At 32.8% G+C, this 20,697-nt stretch overlaps 2 protein-coding genes across 4 annotated transcripts; one reads left to right on the plus strand and one right to left on the minus strand.

Annotated features, from left to right (window-relative positions):
• Positions 1-1,685: 1,685 nt before the first annotated feature.
• On the minus strand, positions 1,686-12,147 carry LOC128189810 (protein IWS1 homolog A-like). 2 transcript variants are annotated; one of them, XM_052861574.1, is made up of 10 exons: positions 12,087-12,147; positions 11,615-11,735; positions 10,505-10,595; positions 8,327-9,852; positions 8,027-8,080; positions 7,428-7,523; positions 7,031-7,217; positions 5,771-5,857; positions 5,537-5,675; positions 1,686-2,562 (listed from the first exon to the last, which is right to left on the minus strand). In XM_052861574.1, exons 1-9 carry the CDS (start codon positions 12,128-12,130, stop codon positions 5,548-5,550), a joined length of 2,334 nt encoding a protein of 777 aa, XP_052717534.1. In that variant the 5' UTR covers positions 12,131-12,147; the 3' UTR covers positions 1,686-2,562; positions 5,537-5,547. The 2 variants fall into 2 exon arrangements, with proteins under 2 accessions (XP_052717534.1, XP_052717535.1); XM_052861575.1 differs by lacking the exons at positions 1,686-2,562; positions 5,537-5,675; positions 5,771-5,857 and adding an exon at positions 5,935-6,655.
• A 1,779-nt stretch (positions 12,148-13,926) lies between these two features.
• Positions 13,927-20,436, plus strand: LOC128188966 (uncharacterized). Of its 2 annotated transcripts, XM_052860311.1 has the most exons (11): positions 13,927-14,370; positions 14,945-15,077; positions 15,515-16,084; positions 16,801-17,014; positions 17,125-17,259; positions 17,495-17,683; positions 17,993-18,143; positions 18,242-18,372; positions 18,495-18,675; positions 18,913-19,045; positions 19,694-20,436. In XM_052860311.1, the coding sequence occupies exons 1-11, from the start codon at positions 14,109-14,111 to the stop codon at positions 20,163-20,165; spliced, it is 2,571 nt and encodes an 856-aa protein (XP_052716271.1). In that variant the 5' UTR covers positions 13,927-14,108; the 3' UTR covers positions 20,166-20,436. The 2 variants fall into 2 exon arrangements, with proteins under 2 accessions (XP_052716271.1, XP_052716272.1); XM_052860312.1 differs by lacking the exon at positions 17,495-17,683.
• Positions 20,437-20,697: the final 261 nt, after the last annotated feature.

A 20,697-nucleotide genomic window follows, 5' to 3' on the forward strand; every position in this document is an offset into this window, starting at 1 on the left:
TTGATAAATCTACCATTATCCATTTTCATACACTGAATAGCTTTTCAACCAAAACTCATGTTAAGATAAAAACGAAATAACCCACCTTTCGAGGTGCAGTGGAGAGTATGTAGGTCATTTGTCAAATTCTGTTTTTTATATTCTCCATCTGTCACTAAAACCTACTGAATTATAGAACAGAGCTTTATTTTTGATGTTACGAATTACCAGTAAATGCATAAAGTTCATCAAAATTAATTTAGCGAATAAAAGCAAACTATCTTTTTTGCATGCTATGAATTTACGTAAAAACTTTATAATTTTATAGTTCATAGACATTTTCATGTGTATATGCATATACATGCACACTGTGTGAAATTAACAACTTTATGCGTATCAAAAAATTTTGATTGTACAATCAAAATTTTGAATTCAAAATTTTCGATAGTCACAACAAAGTAAATACAAGCAAAACTACATCCTTTCAAAGCAATGAGCTTTTTCATGCATCTGTGGACATAATTTTAAGAAATGGAGATTGCAGTGAGATTGTCACGTGCACTGCAACCCCAGGACAAAAAAAAACTAATCCATTTGGATGGAATTCATAAAAAATATATAATGAGAGTAAACAACCTCATCGTTATTTCAATTATTCAAGTGTAACAGAATTGTACCTAAAGGATAAGAATCTTAAAAGCCGAAAATTGTCTATACGTTTACATGGTAAGGATAATTTTCAGTGCATTTATTGCAGATTTTCACGTGATATTTACATGGCTTTTCACAGTCTTCAACAAAAGAAGAGAAATAGTTTGTGTTTGCTGAGGATCCTTTTAATGTGGAAATTAAAGATGTCGTACAAAAGTGCATGGGGAATTTCGTAATTGTATGGGGGGAAAAACCTGTAAATGCTTGTTAAACCCTGGTATTTTGGAATCATAAAAACCTGCGCGATTACCATAATTATGTTTCACTTTGGGTTCCCGAATGCTGCTTTTTGCATTTGCATTCAAGGCACACATCCGGGATTTTCTTCCATTATCTGCTTAATTTCCTTAAACACCAAATAACCATTCGGGGAACTATCTCGAAGTTTAAAGAGATGATGAAATGGTAAACAGTACTAAATCAGTTAAAACTAACTCTTATAAAATCTGCATATCTTTTTTATATGTGAAGAAAAGTAACAAAGTTGTCCTTCATCGTTAGATATGCAATTTAACCAATTCGAAATTCGACAGGTTTGGTCTGAAATCTTTTTCTCGCAAGCAACACCTGGTAAGACAATGAATTGCACAGCCTGCAAAAACCTGCACTGGATCAATAACCGTGTCACATAATAAAGGTCGTCATAATTTCTGACATTTTTATGGCATTTTTATTCAAATGCTTCTTAATATATATTTATTACACAATGGAACGCAAAGGTCCCATATCTTATTCCAATTGTGTGAATTTAACATATAAGTATTCACAGAACATGTTCATCTGTATATCATTTATGCAAGCACTGTACATGCATTCCATCAATGAGAAATAAAATGAACAGTTGAAAACAAACGAAATTTGTTGCTTAAAAATGGAAAGATGAAGGTTCCATCTCTTTGGGCAGAATGCCATGATTAAGGTTGAACAGTAAAGCCTTAGCAGACTATCCTCATTTACAAAGATGCCATCATGAAAAAGAAGAAACACTAGCCACATAAGTTGATGTCATAATGTTTATTTCTGTCAAACATCAAAGACAACAACAGGAAGTCGAGTTCTGATTTCCAGCGATTGGTGCTTATCAATTGTTACAGGCGAAAGAAACAGTTTATCATACAGACGACCTCAGTAGCTGGACACTTTGTTATGTTGTATCATTTACTTTTAGAGCCTGTAAAATTGATTCGTTTGAACCCAAGTGCTAAGCTATATGTCTGGCAACAGAGAAATTACATCGACCGTAATTTTTGTTTTCCAAAGCAGCAGGCTAATGACAGTATATGAACAAAACAATAGTTTTTTATATATTTGAAATGTTTTCTTTAATATATTTTCTGTCTTTTTCCTCGTAGCAGTATTACACAATGTACATTTTGTGTATTACCAAAAAAAAAAAAATAAGATTACAAAAATACATCATATGTTAATGAAGTAAAATTGGTTATGGTCTGTTTGTCTTAACAAGCTTTTATAACATCAACTAACCCAATTCTTTCTCAAGATAAATGCAAGACATAAAAAAAGTTAAACTTTTTTAAAAAACCATGCATCAATTCCTTCAAACCAGTTAAAAAATTGTTTATGTGCAATTTTTTCCTTTTAATTAAACTTCAAAACTTGAACGAAGTCCTGTTGAAAGGGTTCCAACTTGGGTGCAAAATTAATGATCTATGCACCGATCTTCATCCTTAACTAGTTACAGGGTCTTGACAGAAATTGGAAGACAGGAATGCAATTGGTTCAGGTCTTTTGTATCTGCACCCAAAGTCACCACAAAGTCAAATTGACTGCAGTCTACTGGCGGGGGGTTGGCTCCACACAATGCCTATACATGTACAACAATGGACGCCTCTCCCTTCCCTCCACTCCAATCTGCAATCATAGAGAGACGGTGATTACCTTCAATATTACATATGTGCATTTCAATGGTGTTGCATTTACAACATCATATTTCAAGGACAAAGCACACAAAGTCCTTCATCAAATATTTGCAATTGTGTCCTTTTTTTCAATTCTATTTCATTTTTTTCCTTCATTTTTTTTTCTTTTCTGAAAAAAGGGGTGATTGTGATGATGATGCAGCAAATTGGTAATTGAAATGCAACTCTTAAATTTAGGAAACCCATTTTACTTGTAACAATGGAAGGTAGAATGAAAAATCTGAAATGTCCTGACATCAGACTTTATTCAAAAGAAGCTGACAGTGATCCTAACCATAGAGAGGAACCATTTCCTCTCAAAAATACAGATCGTTTACAAGAAATCACCGCTGCCTCATTGAAATAGTTGAATGTTAATAAAATATAAATAACACCAGGATATTGATTTCATTCTCATGTGATATAATTTATGCCACATATCTGCATTTCACAATCATTAAAACCACCCTGGGTGTTTCTTTCATCATTTCTTATTAAAATACTTCAGGGTGAATTTCAAAAAAAATATCGCTGCAGTATGCCAGTATTGCACAATATTGATTTGGCAATATCTTCAAATCTTCAAATAGGGTGAAGTGGGTAGATGAAAGGTTTTAATTGGAAATCATGAATACAACTTCTATCTTAGATTTCACAAGTGAAGAGAAATATCTGACTGATATCATGGATATTGCACAATGTCCATTATAAGAGATACACAGATATCACCTGGTTACTAAGTTAATCACAGTAGCTAAAATCAAAATAAGATATAAGTAGTAAAAGGTTTGAAAGTAGGTCACTAGGTATAGTCTTGATTTAAAGGATTGAATGAGGGTACATACTGTTACATATATATGTCTATCAATTTTGGAAGCTTGACAGGGTATGACAGAAATTTTAAATCATTCAATAGAACCCGGGTTAATAAATATAAAGCCAGGTGTTTCGTTACCTTTCTCGCATATCTACTTTTCAAAAATTTTAACTTTAAGATAATCTACATGTATAAACATATCTTTCTAAAAATTATAAAAGTTAAGAGAAAATCTAATGCTTCTCATTTCTATCCTCAGAGAAAAAGGTGGGGTGGGGGTTAAAAACAGAGAGAGAGAGAGAGAGAGAGAGAGAGATGTTGAATACACATATTAAGCAAATTATCTATGTACATGTATCTTCAATAGAGAAGATCCAATTACTTGAAATTCTTGCCTATTCTATCATTCAAAACAACAAAGTACAATTTGCCACACAAAATATCTACTAAGTATTCCATGTCTAAGGATGTCAGAATGTAAGTGTTGTTTTGCTTTTTCTTGTTTATCGCCGAGCACCTATCCATCAACTATCACAGCCCCTTCTGTTACATGACTAACATCACAGAAGACGGACTCTTCATCAATCTCTCTGTACAATGGTGTAACTAAGCTCGCACCGACATTCCTAACGAATCAATATCACAGTTAAACATAGAGATCAAAGTGCCCCAGATTCTGGAGTGATCGATTCCTAAGAAATACACACTGTTTACATTGCCTCGATTCCTTACAATGAGTTAATTTTACACGGGTATGATAGATCAACATTGTTAATATAAATAATGCAGAAGTGAATTTTAATTTTCGAACATTATATTGACACATAAAGGTGTACATTGCTTGCCCCATTGTTATGAACTACATCAGAATTTGTCATTGGAATCACTCCCTACTTTGATCTATTAGTAAATGTAAACAAAACGTTAATTTGTCAATTGTGGTTACAACTTGATTTTGAACAGCATGAAACATGTGACTGCTGGTCTAAGGGAAACAACTTGTACAGCAAAGCCAATGAACGTGAAGCAGGAATCAAATTGAAAATGATTCAGTACAACCAACAGACAGAAAAACAGTCCATGGCCAACTCCACCAGAACTAAATACTAATGCTCTATAAATCAAATGTTTCACTTTGCCTTTGCATGCTAATATATCAGGTAAGCTAAATACACATCATACAATTACAGCAAGTAAAAGAATTTACATCAAATGGAGATTCTACATATATGTACTACATGTACAATGAACATGTGTGGCAGATATTTCACGAATTTCATATTCACAGAATTGATCAAGTGAATAATCCCAAGACATATTTGCATATCTTATATTGACAACATTATGGCGCACATGTCTATCCAATGAAAAAAGTTAATACATACATAGTATGACATAAGCAATTTAATTTTGAATCTCCCCTCTAAATCTGACGACATTTATGAGTTTTATTGAATATGGAATATTACTTCAAACGGCCCTGTTTCACAGCAATAAGACATGTTAAAGTGACTAAAAAATTTGTTTGTACACTAATTATCCATGCCACACAATGGTTATATTTATACTGGTTTTTCACCTTTTTGGTGCACTTATCATAATTTCTGTTCTTACATTTTCTTTAACTCAAAATATCTTTTAATCTGTTTTCATCAAAATTCATTGAGATTCCATTTTGAGCTAATCCACAAAATGAAATGTTCATTGTAGTAAGAAATGCTATAGAAAAACCTTCTGGTCAAAAACCATTTAAATTTGTTTCCAATACACTATGTTCCACATAATAAAGAATGTAGTGTATCAAAACCCTTGCAATTGGCTAGCAAAGATGAGAATACAATAACTTTTAATTTATAGTAAAACACGGTTATAGCGAACAAGGTCAGAATGAATTGACGTTATATTACAGCAAAGTGAAATTCATTTACCATGACTTTATTATACGTTGTAAACTTGACGGATATAACGAATTATGCTTTTAACAAAGCCAAATAGCCCTTCCCTGGCACATCGTTATAAGCATGTTTTACTGTATGCATATTTATGTCTTTCATCATCAGTACTTCGTAAAATACAATGTAGCTACATGTGGCATATTTATTTCATTTACCTTTTAATTTATCAATCTGACGAATCACTGTCAATGATGTCTCTCAGTCTGCTGAATTTTTCTCTCACTGGCGTGACCTTGACCTTTGGAGAATCATCTGACCTTGAAAATAAGCTGTTCACTCTTCTTTTCCCTCTACCTGAAAGTGCATTAAAAATTAGCAGGACATCAAACTGATTGTAGAGTCAAAGAGAGACAACTGTGGTTTCGTATTGACAACTTACACCACCTTACCCTCAGTTTTCAGTATATTGTGGGTGTCTAGTTCAGCTGCTTCCTTCATAAGTCTCACTTCCTCCACCTTTTTCATACTCGGTCTACCTATTGTGAATTAAATAAAACAAAAAAATGCAAGTGGCTCTCCAATAAAAACCCACCCCAGGATTAAATGAATACCAGTAGAATATACTCCATACATGTTAACCTCGAATGGTGAAAAAGAGGTAGATTTTAAATTCATCTAAAAAATAAATAAATAAATCTAACAGTCTTTTTTGTGTAGATTTGAAAGTGCACATATATGTAGGTAGGGTCTCTGATTAGCATCTACGGATATCAACTAAACTAAAAAAGACTTAATTAAAACATTATTAACACATGAAAAGTTTGCATGCAATTTTTATCAAACTGATTAAGCTTTTTTCAAGGAAAAAATCTTTGTGTCCAGAGACTTTGACATTTGCCATTGTTCTGTAAAATAGGTTAAGCTGCTAAATTTCAATAAATAAAAGAAGTTAGAACTAGTAGTAAATCAAATATTGTTTTTCAATACATAAACGATGCTTACATGCTTATCACAAATCATGCAGTGTTGCCACAGGAGCTAAAAAAGCATGTCAAGTTTACTTTTATGGCAAAGTTATTCTTATTCAGTCATTACTAGCCGCAAGTGGAATAGCAAAGTTTTTTTTTGTGGGAAACCAAGGATACTGACATGTTTTGCAACTAATGAAATCACTGGAAGGGACTTCTCTCATCTTTTCAATGTAAAACACATGCATAAAATCTTATCGTTTTATCAGACTTAAAAAGGTGTCAGTATGCCTTCAAGTCAAGTATGCGATTCAAGTCACATGCAAATTTCAAACCCAATGAGATTTTCTGATCACAATGGCTTCCCTAAAAGATATATATTAAAACAACAATACAGATTTTGATAAAAGCTGTTACTTTTTTTAATAAATCATTAGGTGGGAGACAGGGTTACAAGCGGTAACTTCCTCATATTAAAAGCAGTAGAGTTTACATGTACCGGTATGTATACATCTATTCAAGCAATTTTACAGGGAAAGAAAGTGTCTGGGAAATGAAGGCCCCACTGAACATTTATCCTTTAGTGAATCATTAAATAAAATAAAATAAAGAACTTATCTAAGAGCCACAGAACTACCACCCTACATGTGCATGACTGTGTTTACTGGTGAAACAAAATCCCATATCCAGTTAACATTCCTCAACCTTAACAAATTCAATAATCCGGGACATTATTCCTACCTTCCATGCCTGCCTCTCTGAGCAGCTGGTTAAGTTTGCTGATTTTCTGGTTGTCTGAGGAGCACCCAGCCAGGTGTCTGGCATTGGTGACCAGGATCCCCACCGCCCGACAAATCTTCCTCAGCTCCTTCACACGGGGACCCTCCTCCTCACTCCCGTCCCCAGAGCCCTTCCTCTCTTGGGATTTCTGTTTCAAGTAATGCATGTAAAAATAAGTTAGTGAAGTAAGATATTGTTCATATAATTAAAAAATAACAAACAATTAATGCACATGTAGTCTCCAAAACAATGATTTATCTTTTTTTTCTAATTAATCATTTTTTCTTTTTAAACTTCATTGACATGTAAACAGTGTGCACATCATTTTATTGAAACTACAGACTGGAAAAAAAAGTACCTTTTGTAATGGTGAGGATGATTTCTTTTTCTTTTGAATAGGTGGAGAACTCTTTGTTGAACCTTCACTCTCAGAGTCAGAGGTATCATGTGGGCTCTGAAAAAGAAGATTCTTATGCAAAGTAGCTGTGATAAAACACTAAGTACTGATCATTCTCCAATACATTATAATGAGGTTGTTTGCTGTTTGCTATAAACCCAAGAGCTGAGATTATAGAATTCTCATTGTCTTTTATTTAAAATCTAAGAGAGAGAGAGAGAGAGAGAGAGAGAGAGAGAGAGAGAGAGAGAGAGAGAGAGTTTTGATAAGTGCATCTGAAAAATGAATTGCATAGTTTATGTACCATCCTACACCATACCCTCTTTTAAATTTCCATATGTTTCTCAATTTAGTCAATATTGCTCCAGATTGAAAAATCAAATGTTTTAATTATTTACATATGATATATGATGTATGTACATGATGTAGGTAACTTTATAAAAAGACAGGTATATTTCAATGCTCTGACTCTTTTTTCTCTTTGCACAAGGAATTTTTTTTTCATTCAAAAATGGTCGACAAAAAAACATGAATTTATAAATTTTCATCCCATTTTATACCTGCAGTTTCTTTGGTGTTGACGGTGTTGGCTGCTCATCATCTTCATCTGAACTCTATCACAAAAGGTTAAAAGAAAGTTACACAAATCGGAGAAAAAAAAGACATTGAACTCTAATAAATGGTAATAACTCAACTTTAACAGAAAAACAAGAATGTCTGTAACATAGAATTTATTAATAGATGAGACTAACAACTTCCCAAAGTGCCCAAAATTGCATAAGATACACTTTGTCTATAATATTAGCTCTTGGCCTACATGTACCGGTATGTGTAAAAAAAAAAATCTACAAAAAAAGTACCTCTTCTAGCTCCACTTTCTTTGACTTTTTACTATTGTAATTAGATGGAGACTTCTTTTTATTCACGGAAAGTGGCAAATCTTCCTCCGAGTCACTACCTGAATTAACAACAACATCATCTTCACTGGTATCATCACTCTTTAACACACTTGAACTTGAACTCTTTTTCTTATTCACTGTTTGATCAGCTGTCACCTTAGTTTTATGGGATGCCTTTTTAGCCTTGTTTTGATTATTTGGTTCTTTTTTCACTTTATCTTTAACATTTTTAGCCTTTCTATTCACAGAAAGTGGCAAATCTTCCTCCGAATCACTACACGAATTGACATAAACATCATCATTATTTTCATCATTATCATCACCACCACTGTCATCATCACTTTTCACTTCACTTGTCCTTTTTTTCTTGTTCCTCTTTTTATTCACATCCATCTTGGTTTCTTGTGATGATTTTTTGGCTTTGTTCTGACTTTTTGGTTCTTTTCTCACTTTTCCCTTGACTTTTTTGGCATAGCTTACATTTTTGGATTGCTTGGAGGAGGACAGAGTTCTTTCCCCTTTCTCACTATTCTGACTGGATGATGACAATTGTCTGATCTCAGCTAAAGACAGACCTTCCTCCTCTGAACTTGATCCCTCTGTTATGCTAAAAACACTTCTCTCCTTCAATTCTTTCCCTTTCTGTGTTTTAGACGCTGCACTCTGTTTTCCCTTCACAGGTTTCCTTTTAACGTCTTTAGCTTTATCAAAACTTTCTTCCTCGCTGTTCTTTTCTTCATCTTCAGATTCATTTTCATCATCGCTTAAGATGGTCCTCTGTCTTTTTGTTTTGGGTTTCCTTTCTTCCTCGGACTCTTCAGAGTCACTAGAAATGATCTGTTTTCTTTTCAGTGACGTTTTTGTTTTTGATGCTTTTTCATCATCAGATGAATCATCACACAAATCGTCTGATTCCTTCAGCTCCTCTTCCTCCTCGACATCATCACTATCAGAACTAGAAAGACTGTACCTTTTTCTTTTCTTATTCTTTGCTCCTTTCTTTGGTGAATTGTTTCTCCTTGTACTCTTTCTAGGTGATATCTTATCTGATTCATCTTTAAAAGGTTCATATTCAGAATCACTCCCTGACAGATCCTTCTCCAAATCCTTTTTCTCAACACTGTAATCAGAATCGGAATTCGCCTCCACTTTAGGATCAGCTTCATCATTACTGTCTTCCTCCTCATCTTCTTCCTCTATCTTTTCATCATCATCATCTTCATCTCCAGAATCAAGCACAGCATTCACCACCTCATCAAAACTCTTCTTTTTAACACTCACTGTTGACTTCTTCACAGGGCTTTTCTTCTTTACTGGAGACCTCTTCTTCCGTGGTGAAACCTGTGGCATATATTCCTCTTCATCATCTTCTTCCTCTTCATCACTGGACTTCATCACAGCATCCACCACTTCATCCACTCTCAGCCGAGGGGACAGTGAGGTTCTTGCTTTCTTCTTCTTACTGGTCCTTTCAGGGGTAAATTTTTCTGTAAAAGTTTTAACACTTTTCACATTTACCATCAGTCTCTAAAACCACCAGTTTTAATTTTTCTTCCAAGAAAATGATTAAAATTTCGTGATTTGAACCATTTCCATGTTATCCTTTCTTGCCTCAATTGTAAGGAAATTTTCATCATTTTCCATCCAGCTAAATGATTAATTACAATATTAAATTCAGAGTCAAAACATAAAGTTATGATTCCCCAAAAACTTGCTTATCAATGATACTCGTAACTCTTCATAAAATTTTGAGATGACATTATAATTAGGATTTTTAAAATTTATATCCATACAAATGTATAACATACCATTTAAGCAACATGAAAAGTAGTTTTTGTAAATGACTACTGAAATACATCTTTCAGCATTAATATCAAAAATACATATATTTGTATATAGGTTGAATTTGGGCAAGTAAATTATGGGAAGAAGCTAAGAATGCTTAAAATCAATGCACTAGACCATGAGATACAGGATGATTAAACAAACAGATAGCAATATTCAATAATAGCTAATATTATATAATGGAGGAATCTATATGCAAGTTCACCCTCTACATGGCAGCCAATAGGAAATATCTAGTTCTCTATAATACTAAAATTGCTTCTATCAAAATTTTTACATAGAGGAAACAATAACCTTTCTGTTTGAGTGGCTTTGGTTTTTGGGGAGATTTCACCAACTTTAATGGCGAGGCAAGAGACTGGGCATTTTCTTTATTTCCTCCATGCTGAAAAAAAGAGACACCAAATTAAGGAATTATAGATTATTATTGTAAGGTGAAAGGGTAAAGTGATTTAAGCATAACATACATATATATTATCCAGCTAAATAGATGGCTTGGTTAGTTTTAAAAAAATTTTCCTTCAATAAATTTCCAAAGTCGTCATTGAAATGTTGTGTTCTCAAGAGCCAAAAAAAATAATAATGATTGAGTAAATGAAATTGAATGATGTTTTATTTTTATCAAATGAAGCATGTACATGTGTTAGACTAAGTTTTATATCATGTGTATGTACAGTACCGATCAGACCCAACCTACATGTAACACCAGAGTAAACCGAAACTAAACCCTGGGTTTACTTTGGGTTTACTTTTTGAAAATTTGGGTCCACTCGGGGTTTACTCGAGAATTGCTTTTGGAGTCAACTACACGCACTTACATGTAAGTGTGCAGCAGACCTGTATTTTATCTTATCATCCTACTGTCTGTGATTCCTGCCCCTTGTATATTCTGAATACACATGTAGCATCTGCTTTCAGGGTATACTTCTGATCAGGGTTTACTCTCTGTGTCCACTCTGGGTTTACTTGGGGTTTACTCTGGGTCCACTCTAGTAAACCCAGAAAGTAAACCCAGGGTTTAGTTGGGGTTTACTTTTTGTTAGGTTGGGTCTGATCGGCACTGTACTTTAGAGAGTGTGAATGTTATCATAGCCTCATAGGGATGTTTTCTCTGTGAGGTTGTTCAAGTAGCTACTTTAAGATTATAGAATTTACTTAAATGTCAATGAAAAGTGAAAACCAAAAATGCATAGATAATTGAAAGATAGGGTGATATTCTGGGAAAATTTACATACATAGATTTCATTTTTACATGGTTATTCTAACTTTTTATGAAGTTTGGTATGCCTTCATAGAAGAATATTAGAGACCATCATAACTGCTTTGATCCAGAGTTGAGACACAGTGAAATTTAAATGACGCGTTTGATGACTTAATTAATTAAAACATATAACATTAACTCACAGAGTTGATATCAGTTAGGATATTCTTCAAGGCTTGATTCAGAGCATTCTTCTCTTCAGGAGTTATTTCCCTTCCCACTTTATTTTTGTATGCTTCCTTGATCTTTCCTTTTGTCAACGAACTAAAATAAACAAAGATAAAATAAATTGAATAAAATATAAATAAATTATATACAAAACTTATTCATTTTCTTAATCAATAAAAAATTATAACATTCATGTATACTGGTGTCTCATAATAAACTATTACCTTTTGTTTTACATTTGAGACGCTAAACTGAGTATTAAAATGTAACACAGGTGTCACATTTCGTCTTCCTTTTTGCTGTTTGTTGCTGTTTGTCATTTTAAAGTTTCCAACTAAAAAAATTTATTATTTTTCACCGTGATAAGCTTACACACCAAAGTTCAAAAAATAAATTATTGAACTGATTTTTTCTTTGATTTTATTAAAGCATATCAAAGTTGTATACCTTAAATCTGAAGTTTTCACCAGTTTTCTCACAAACTCTTCCATCTTGGATTGTCCCGCGTACCTCCAATTACAAAAGAGTTCGAGAGTTTTCCCGCAGTATATTAGACAAGTCGATCAAAATTTGGATTATTTAAATAATTGAGGTCGTATATATGTGACACTTGTCGATATTAAAGTAGATAAAAGTACATTATAATCAAAATACTTTCCCCGGTTTAAAATTTAACAACATTCGATCAAAAAATATGTTTAAAATTTTTTGGTTAAAACAGAGATGTATTAATTAACTGTCTCTGTTATTTATTATATTTATTTATCTAAGTTATTATTTAACTCATTAACATAGTTATTATTTATAACTGTTATTTATGTTTCTGGTTAAAATAATAAAACCTCCAGCGGGATTCGAACTCATTATCAATCTGACTAAGCACAGACCTCTATATATATAGATATATATAGCGTATATATACATGTATATAGAGAGCTCTGATTGATTAACACTAACAGATTCATAGTTAACACTCATACCCATTTTGCTCGGCAATTATAGGTAATTTTAATATTTAATTGGGAAGGAAAACATTTATAAAAATATTATTGATTATATTGTTCATAGAATCGGTAGTACGTCACAATATGGAGCTGTGCCACACGGTCCTGAAAGCCAGATGTGACAGTGCCAAGGTAGCCATTTACATTAAATACATCGTCATTCTGGATTTTTAACCAGTGTATGATGGGCGGATTCCGAATAGATGGGTGTTCTGATGATCTTCAAAGGCAAACTAACTAAAATTTACATAATAAAATTACCAACATTAGATTCGCCCCCTCCCAAATCCCTTGAATAAGTAACACTTCTAAAGGTCGGCTTTACTCTCAAGAAATAAACTGAATCCTCTATAGCTCTGTGAGAGAGAGAGAGAGAGAGAGAGAGAGAGAGAGAGAGAGAGAGAGAGAGAGAGAGAGAGAAAGAGAGAGAGTATATATCAATAATAATACAACATCTTGCTTACAATATTGTAAATTTATATAATTCCCGTGATTAAAAAGGCACATACAGGGTAACAGAAATAGTTCATTAAATATGAACATATAATGAATACAAGTAATGGTGAACTGTTCTGATTGTATTGATTTGTAATTAACCTGGTAGTCGTCTTGTCTCAGTACTAAAGTTTTCAATAACTAATTATTGAAAGTGTCATTATAAGCACATAACATATTATGATAACCTTATTTTTTCTTATTTTTAAATCTTATTTGAGAAGGGCTGGGTATACTTAACTTTCCTTTCTCTATCCATCAGTATGAGCCGCGATTCTAAATCAATTTTTATCAAACTAATGAAATGCGTCCATGCTCTATAAAACTTATATGTAAATTTTTTACAATGAAATATTTATTTATTGTATGTTATGACTAATCATCCAAAATAACAGTCACAGAATTGTCCAAACACTTCTACAAATTACAGGTACCTGAAAAGAGACAATTTGTACAGATTTTTTTTAGTATCGTCATGACCCTTTAATTAACAATCGTGTTTTAATTCGGGCTACAATGTTATATTTTAAACAAACAAAAAATTCTTTCCTCCATACAATGAATGAACGTTGTTCATACATGCCAAAATATATAGGCTGTTACTGCCTACCTTTAATGCACGGATAAGCTTATATTCGTGTTTTATCATTATTTTTTTTTTATTTAAGAAACGTAGGTATGTATGCTGCAGATAGAACTCAAAGTGAAGTGTTTTTACACGTATCATTCTGGTATATATCACTGAAATAAATCTGACATATTATTTAAATGACTTTCATACAAGAGATTATATTCAAATCGAACAACTTTCCTTGGAGGAAATAAGATCGATTTTTTAATTCTTTGAATGGAAGAAGGAAGTGGTTATATCGTATATATATGGCTATATGGTATATATCGTGTAGATATTCGAATGTATTTCAGTCATTTAAATTGAAAAGTGAATTTGGATTCTTTTTCAATTTGCAAAATGTCAGACATCAGGGCGTTATTTCTTATGAAAAAACAGAAAACTTCTCATCAAAAGTTTCAAATTCCCGATTCCTCGGACGAGTATGACACATTTCAGGAAGAAGTTCTGCAGACTACAAAAAATACGTCTGATGTCATACAACAAGTTAATAATTACGTTGCTCTTATAAAGGAGGAGATGCACCAATTACGAATGACAGTGGAGGTATTCAACGCAGATTTAGCAAAGCAGATGAGGACCCTCATTTCGAATTTGAAAGGTAAATTTGAGTAGACTTCGCTGTTTAATGTTGTTCTTGTTGAGTCCTGTTCAATTAATGTATTACACTAATCTTTGAAATTATCATGTTAATTTGACCATTTTTCTTTCTCTTCGGTTAAATATATAAACCTTTCTTGCGCAACAACTAACAAACTAAGATACATGTATGTAATTTAATTTACCTGCACTTATGCCGAATACAACCATACCCAGTTGCTTTTAAATTTATGAATCGAAGCACTTGATAAAAGCAACAACAGTTGGCATCTTAAAAGTGACGGATCTAACATTAAATACAGACACAAAGCCAGTAAACTGAATATATGAAACACCAAAAATGGCCAACGACAATTGAAATTGTACATGATGTAGTAGATGTTTCTTCTATAGTTTTTTGTAGTGTTAGTTGAAGTGCTAGATTTTGTTTTCATTGGTTCTATTTCATGTAAATCATTTTTTGGGCCTTAAGAAGGGATCGACTGGTTATCCAGAAAATTTGACAATTTTAATTATTCGTGTTGTTAGCCATTTTAGTGCGCTACACTCTCGGATTTTGTCTTTTTTTCCTAAAGCACACGCCGATTCTAAGCCTGATTCCCCAAGCCAAAGAGGGGGAACTAAAAATGAGAAGGGGCAGATGTTAGTGCCAACAGGAACAACAGCGCCAGACAAGGGAACAACAGAATCAAATAGAATCGGTAACAGGTAAGCAATTATTTGGATCATATTGTCATGTTGTAAATTTTGTATTTACTGCCACTCGGTAAATTCAAAATTTACAACACGACAATATGATAAGCTGATTTAGCTCAATGGTGATGCTGTTGAACTAGTAAGGTGAGATAACCCAACCCTTACACGAATAAAAAACCCATTCTCAATGCAATTCCCCTTCTAATTGACGAAAGACAGATGGATATGCCCTTTTTTCCTTTTTCCACAATTCTCGGTCCCAACGTCTATATGAAAACTGATTTTGTAAGGATTTCAATAATTCAACAGCTAGACATTTTTATGTTTCACAAAACTCTAAAGTACATGTAAATAACGTTCAATCACCAAATTGAGGGTCATGAGTTATCGAAAATGCGTTTTAATAATGAAATATTTAGCCAAAGTTATTTTTAATTTACTTTACTTAGAGCACCTATCAATACTAATTCAAAAAAGAAGATAGACGAAAAAGATCACAATTCCGACAATTTAAAAAAGATTGCAGCTTTGCAAAAAATCAGCAATGAACAAAATGAATTGAGAAAAATCATGATGATGGCAGCTAATATGGCAAATGAATTGGAGAATGAGGGTAAAATTTCATTGGAAGGTCTCCTTGAGCTTAGAAAAGGTGTAAATAGATATGCCGAAAATTTAGAGAGTGCCGATGTAGAATATGCTCGGAAAAAGGAGGAAAAAAGAAGGGAGGATGAAATGAAAAAACAATTAGAGGAAGAAGAAAGGAAAAAAGAACAAGCAAAAAAAGAAGCAAAAAGAGCAGAAGAAGAAGAAAGAAAAAGAAAAGCTAGAGAGGAAAAGCATAAAAAAAATAAAGAGGCGAGAAGAATATTAGAATTAGAAGCTAAGAAGAAGGAAGAAGAAAGGAAACAGGAAGAACTGGAGAGAAAAAGAAAGAAAGAAGAGGAAGAAGAAAAGATAAGAAAAGAAAAGGAGGAAAACAAAAGGAGACGGGACTGGAGGAATTGGGAACCAATGATGTAAAAATTTCAAAATTTATTTTTTACATTTTTTGTAGTCTTTATCACTGTTTGTTAATCACCGATTTTTGTAGATCCACTAAATCTAAAAAGCATTAAAATAAGGTGTGTGACAACTCGGTATGTCAGCTTTATTGGTTGGGAAGATACAAACATGTACACGTAACTTCATTTAAAAAAGAAAAGAAAAGAAAATACGCACTTAGATGTAGCATAGTAAGTTGCATTTTGCCCGTATGTGATAGTTTTATGAAATTGCAACAGGTTATTAATAGCAAGACATTTTAAAATGTCATGCATTGCTAAGAACCCCTCTAAAACTATACGTCATATATTTTTGCTTCAGAGGCACAGACACAGAGCACGTACCCACTCTTTACGCTTAAACTTATAAAACTCTTCAAATGCAGTACACAGTGGAAAAAAAAATAATACTTAATGTTTATTTCAATAAATAAACAAATCACACTTGATAATTTTCAAAATATTGTCTAAAACCATTAATGGTGTACAATGTACTATCAGTTCACTTTCACGTAGCCTTATTAGTTAAAACCCGTGCACAGTTTAACTGTCCAAAAATATGCACCCAGCAATATTTTACTGAATTAAATATGTATAGATTCCCAGAGTTGATTCATTTGATTTTGTACAATGTTGAGATTCCTTGGAAAAACCCCGGTAATTCAATTTGAAAGTAACGCATCTACCTAAAGATACTACCGACAGGATGGAACAACAACCATCAATGATGGAATAATTTGTATTGCACTGGCCATGGAAGGTGGGATTACTCAGGATGACCTTACCTGCTACGCGTCTGATGGTAATAAAGAAAGAGAGAAGTGTCTCGAACAAGACAAAAGAGAAATCCCCATCTCCACTCTAGTAACGGTCAAACCATCCACAAAGTCGGCAATACGTCTTCAGGTGATGCATGTATTTAAAAACAATTATCCCAATGTATTCTGACAGTAAAAAATGTTTTCACATTTGTTTACAAATGCGGTACCATTTTCTTTTCTTTTTTTTGAATTAAGGAACCAATCCGCATTTTCATTCCACACCAGGCCAATAGAGGATGTAGGGAATTGATCGTCAGAACTTCCATTGATGGTGGTACTTGGAAGACAATGGACTATGAGTCGGGCATTCCTCCTCAAGTTGATTTAGAGGTCTAGCTCTGTTTTTTTTCTCATTATTTAGTTAAAAAAGGTTTCAAACAAATAGAATACATGTATTGGTAAACTTTAAGGAACAGTCTTTTTTATGCCACTTTCAAACTTAGGTCAATTGAAAACATAGGACAGCTTTTCATATACCTTACGTAGGTTAATCATGATCATATTTTACATACTAATGTATATTCAAAAATGTGTTCATGCGTTATTTCTTCTTAAAAACGAACAGGACATCCAAATGGTGCAAATTGCAATCAACAACTTTAAATCTGTTGGAATAATAGTTGCTTCTCGGCCCAAAATGCATGCCTTCAGCCTTGGCAGAGATGGGGGGATTGTTGAAACTGACTCTCCAAATAAGACCATACTCACAGCTCCAAACGGATGTTTTTCAGAGAAAACTAACGGATCAATTCAGGTAACATATGAAACAAATTAAGTTGATAAATTGAACCATCGTGGTTTAAACAATATTGACGCAATTTTTCGCCGTTTAAATTAAAAAACTGTTTGTAATGGAATAATTTGCAATAAGAAGGCATGATCATACGTGAATTACCTTCTAAAATAATAGTATTCATTATATGCTGAATGATACAAGTAGTTGTTGCATTGTAATTTATGAAAATGTCGATACATATTTAACAAACGACTCTTTGATTTTTTTCTAGATCTACAATTTGAACTATTTATTTTGTGACGTATTAATTATTGTTCTTTTTTGTAGATCACTGACAGAAAACATTCGACAGAAATGGCAAAAGATGTAGATGACTTACGAAACGCTCAAGTAGCATTAACTCCACATACTATCACTCTGGATAAAAAGAGCAAATCAAATCTTACATTGGAGGTTTATCCAGAGCTTAAGAGAAGAGGTAACATACCGGTATTCATTTTCTGAAAGTCAAATGTACATATCTTCTTTCTTGCATTAGTACTACTGTTTGCTTTAAAATTGGAATTTATATCAAAGTCACTAGATCCCAATCTGCACTGAAGGCATGCGAGAACATAATGATAAAGAAAATGGATGCTGAAAAAGTAGCAGATATCCTTTACGGAAAGGGAACACTGGTTAACTCCTCAACCATTCAAGAAATCAAGGTATAAAGTAGAATCCAACTGTGTTTCATTTAAAAAAAACTGCCGAACTATATATTCTTTTATTATTTTATTTATACACTATCTATTTTCTAGTTTAAATTGGTAAATTCTCTATTATGTAGCGAAAAAAATTACCCGAAGACAAAGCAATGGCGTTGTTAGAAAAGTTGAAATTTTGTGACAAGGATCAGTTCCAGGATCTGGTTGATTCTCTTGAAGAATCAAATCAGCAACATATTGCAAACGAATTGAAAAAAGCTCTCGACGATATAGAACACTTAGAGTTAGGAAGTGATTTTGTTGGTATGTAGTAGAATAGTTATAAACATTCGTTCATCTTCAGTTTGAAATGCAACGTTTCTCTCTTTTCAAGTGATATTTTTTAAATGTTAGGTACATTGTATGTTGCATCAAGTGATTTTGATATGATGTTGTGACGGAGGCGCAAATAATATAACATTTCATAAATAGAGAGTAAAGATAAAATATAATATAGAGTTATAATTCAATGAATTCATTTATTGTCTTTCTTTTAATTAGATGCAAGCGAAGACAAGGTAGCTTTGTTATCATGCAAAAATGGAGAGGGCTGGACTATCGTAGATTTTGACAAAGTAAAAGATGTCCCAGGGGCATGTCGACTGCAATTGTTCACAGGAGGCAAATCTTACAGGTAAAATTTTTACCAAGGTAACTGAAATTATAACATGATTTGATAAATATAATTATGTTTCATTGTAAAAACATGCACACTTACGACTAATTATGATTGTTTAAGTTTTACATGCATTTTATATCATCATCGTTTAAATCTATCGAGAAATTTCATATTTCATTATTACTAGTGATGGCAAAAAATAGTCTGCCTCCAGGAACTGAACTGAATAGAATTCGTTCAAAAGAAGACAAGCATTATAATATACGAGTATATCTCTGTAAAATATAGCGAGTTAAACCGCCCCAAAGTATGTTTTTCATTACTGTGTTGAATAAACTTACGACAATATAACAATGAATTTTGATACTGTAATGTTTACATTTTTTTTGTTTCTTTTAATACAACTCTATAGTTTTAATATATGGCGAATCACTTCAATTTGATATTATAACTTTTTCTTGAAATATTAGCTATATATGGATATCATGTGATTTAAAGGGTAAAAATCGTGTATTACCTCAACATTCACGTGACTCTGAAATCAATTTTAATATTAGAATACAATTTTTAGATATATATATTCCTACATAAAAGCTTCACAAACGTATAAGAAGGCCCCAGGAAAAAGATGAAAATAAAACCATTTTTTTTGTTTTATAATAGCGTGGTTGGATTAATTGTTCCTAAGTCAACTAAAGATTCGGAATTATCTCGAATGGCAGAGTTGTTCTACACATCATCAGAGCAGTTTCGATTGCGACTTATCGTGAAACAACATAGCGAAAACAAATACCGTTTGGCTATTCGCTGTGTCAATCCGGAAATGTTTTCAACAACGATGGCCGAACTGCGAAATATGAGCTATACGAAAGGACCAAGCGAAAGTTTCGAATTCAATGTGAAAGAAGGAGAGACAATATGGTTACAGTTACTAGGAAATCGAAAGTTTGTTTCGCAGCAGAGCCCTGAAGTCAATTTTAAGGTGTATCTCAGCTCCATCTACACGATGGATGTTCGGATTTCCGAACCAAAAGGAAAAGAAAGTACATCTAAATTTCGAAATGATCTTCAGTATAACGTTGGCCTTACAGAACAGAGGCCCCCTCGCCACGGAGTCTTTAAATTACAGTTGTAAATATTGGAAACGTACTCTGGCTGATATATCTTGTAAAAAATGACAATGGAAACAATTTAATGGAGTCGCATTTTTACATGTATTTACATTTTAGATTGAAATGCCACTACGTTCATGATACTAGTACGTCATTTAGTCTTAGAGCACCTTATGTTTTTTATTGTTTTGGAATTAGGTTCGTAAATGTATTTCTTTTTTACATCTTTCTCTGACGAAGAACTTTTGATTGACTGTTCATTTAACAACTAAATGTATTCTGTAAATTAAACGATTATATTGTATTATATTGTGTAAAAATTTATGTTTTTAGATAATATGATATAGTATGATACTATTAGCTAAATTATATTTTTTTATAGTAATTAATGAAAGAACTCAGATATATGAGTAGATATACGTTTATTTTGTGATTTTCACCAGCAAATAAAAAAAAGTATTTGATTCATTGTTCAAGTCGTAATATAATGAATATAAAAGAAGAAATGGGACCGTAAAATGATAAAAAAAAAAACTAGACACGATCTCGTTGCGA

Source organism: Crassostrea angulata, chromosome 6 (genome assembly GCF_025612915.1).
Source record: "Crassostrea angulata isolate pt1a10 chromosome 6, ASM2561291v2, whole genome shotgun sequence".
NCBI classification, from domain to species: Eukaryota; Metazoa; Mollusca; class Bivalvia; order Ostreida; family Ostreidae; genus Magallana; species Magallana angulata.

Bases quoted from the DNA above. Each gene is read 5' to 3' on its own strand.
- LOC128189810 (XM_052861574.1), bottom strand. From the start codon at position 12,130: ATGGAAGAGTTTGTGAGAAAACTGGTGAAAACTTCAGATTTAAG. The intron at 10,596-11,614 runs GTGAGTTAATGT...TCTTTTTTTCAG, and splicing joins TCCTAACTGATATCAACTCT to CATGGAGGAAATAAAGAAAA. The intron at 5,676-5,770 runs GTAAGGTGGTGT...ATGCACTTTCAG, and splicing joins CAATATACTGAAAACTGAGG to GTAGAGGGAAAAGAAGAGTG.
- LOC128188966 (XM_052860311.1), top strand. From the start codon at position 14,109: ATGTCAGACATCAGGGCGTTATTTCTTATGAAAAAACAGAAAACTTCT. The intron at 17,015-17,124 runs GTGATGCATGTA...TTTTGAATTAAG, and splicing joins AGTCGGCAATACGTCTTCAG to GAACCAATCCGCATTTTCAT. The intron at 17,260-17,494 runs GTCTAGCTCTGT...AAAAACGAACAG, and splicing joins CTCCTCAAGTTGATTTAGAG to GACATCCAAATGGTGCAAAT.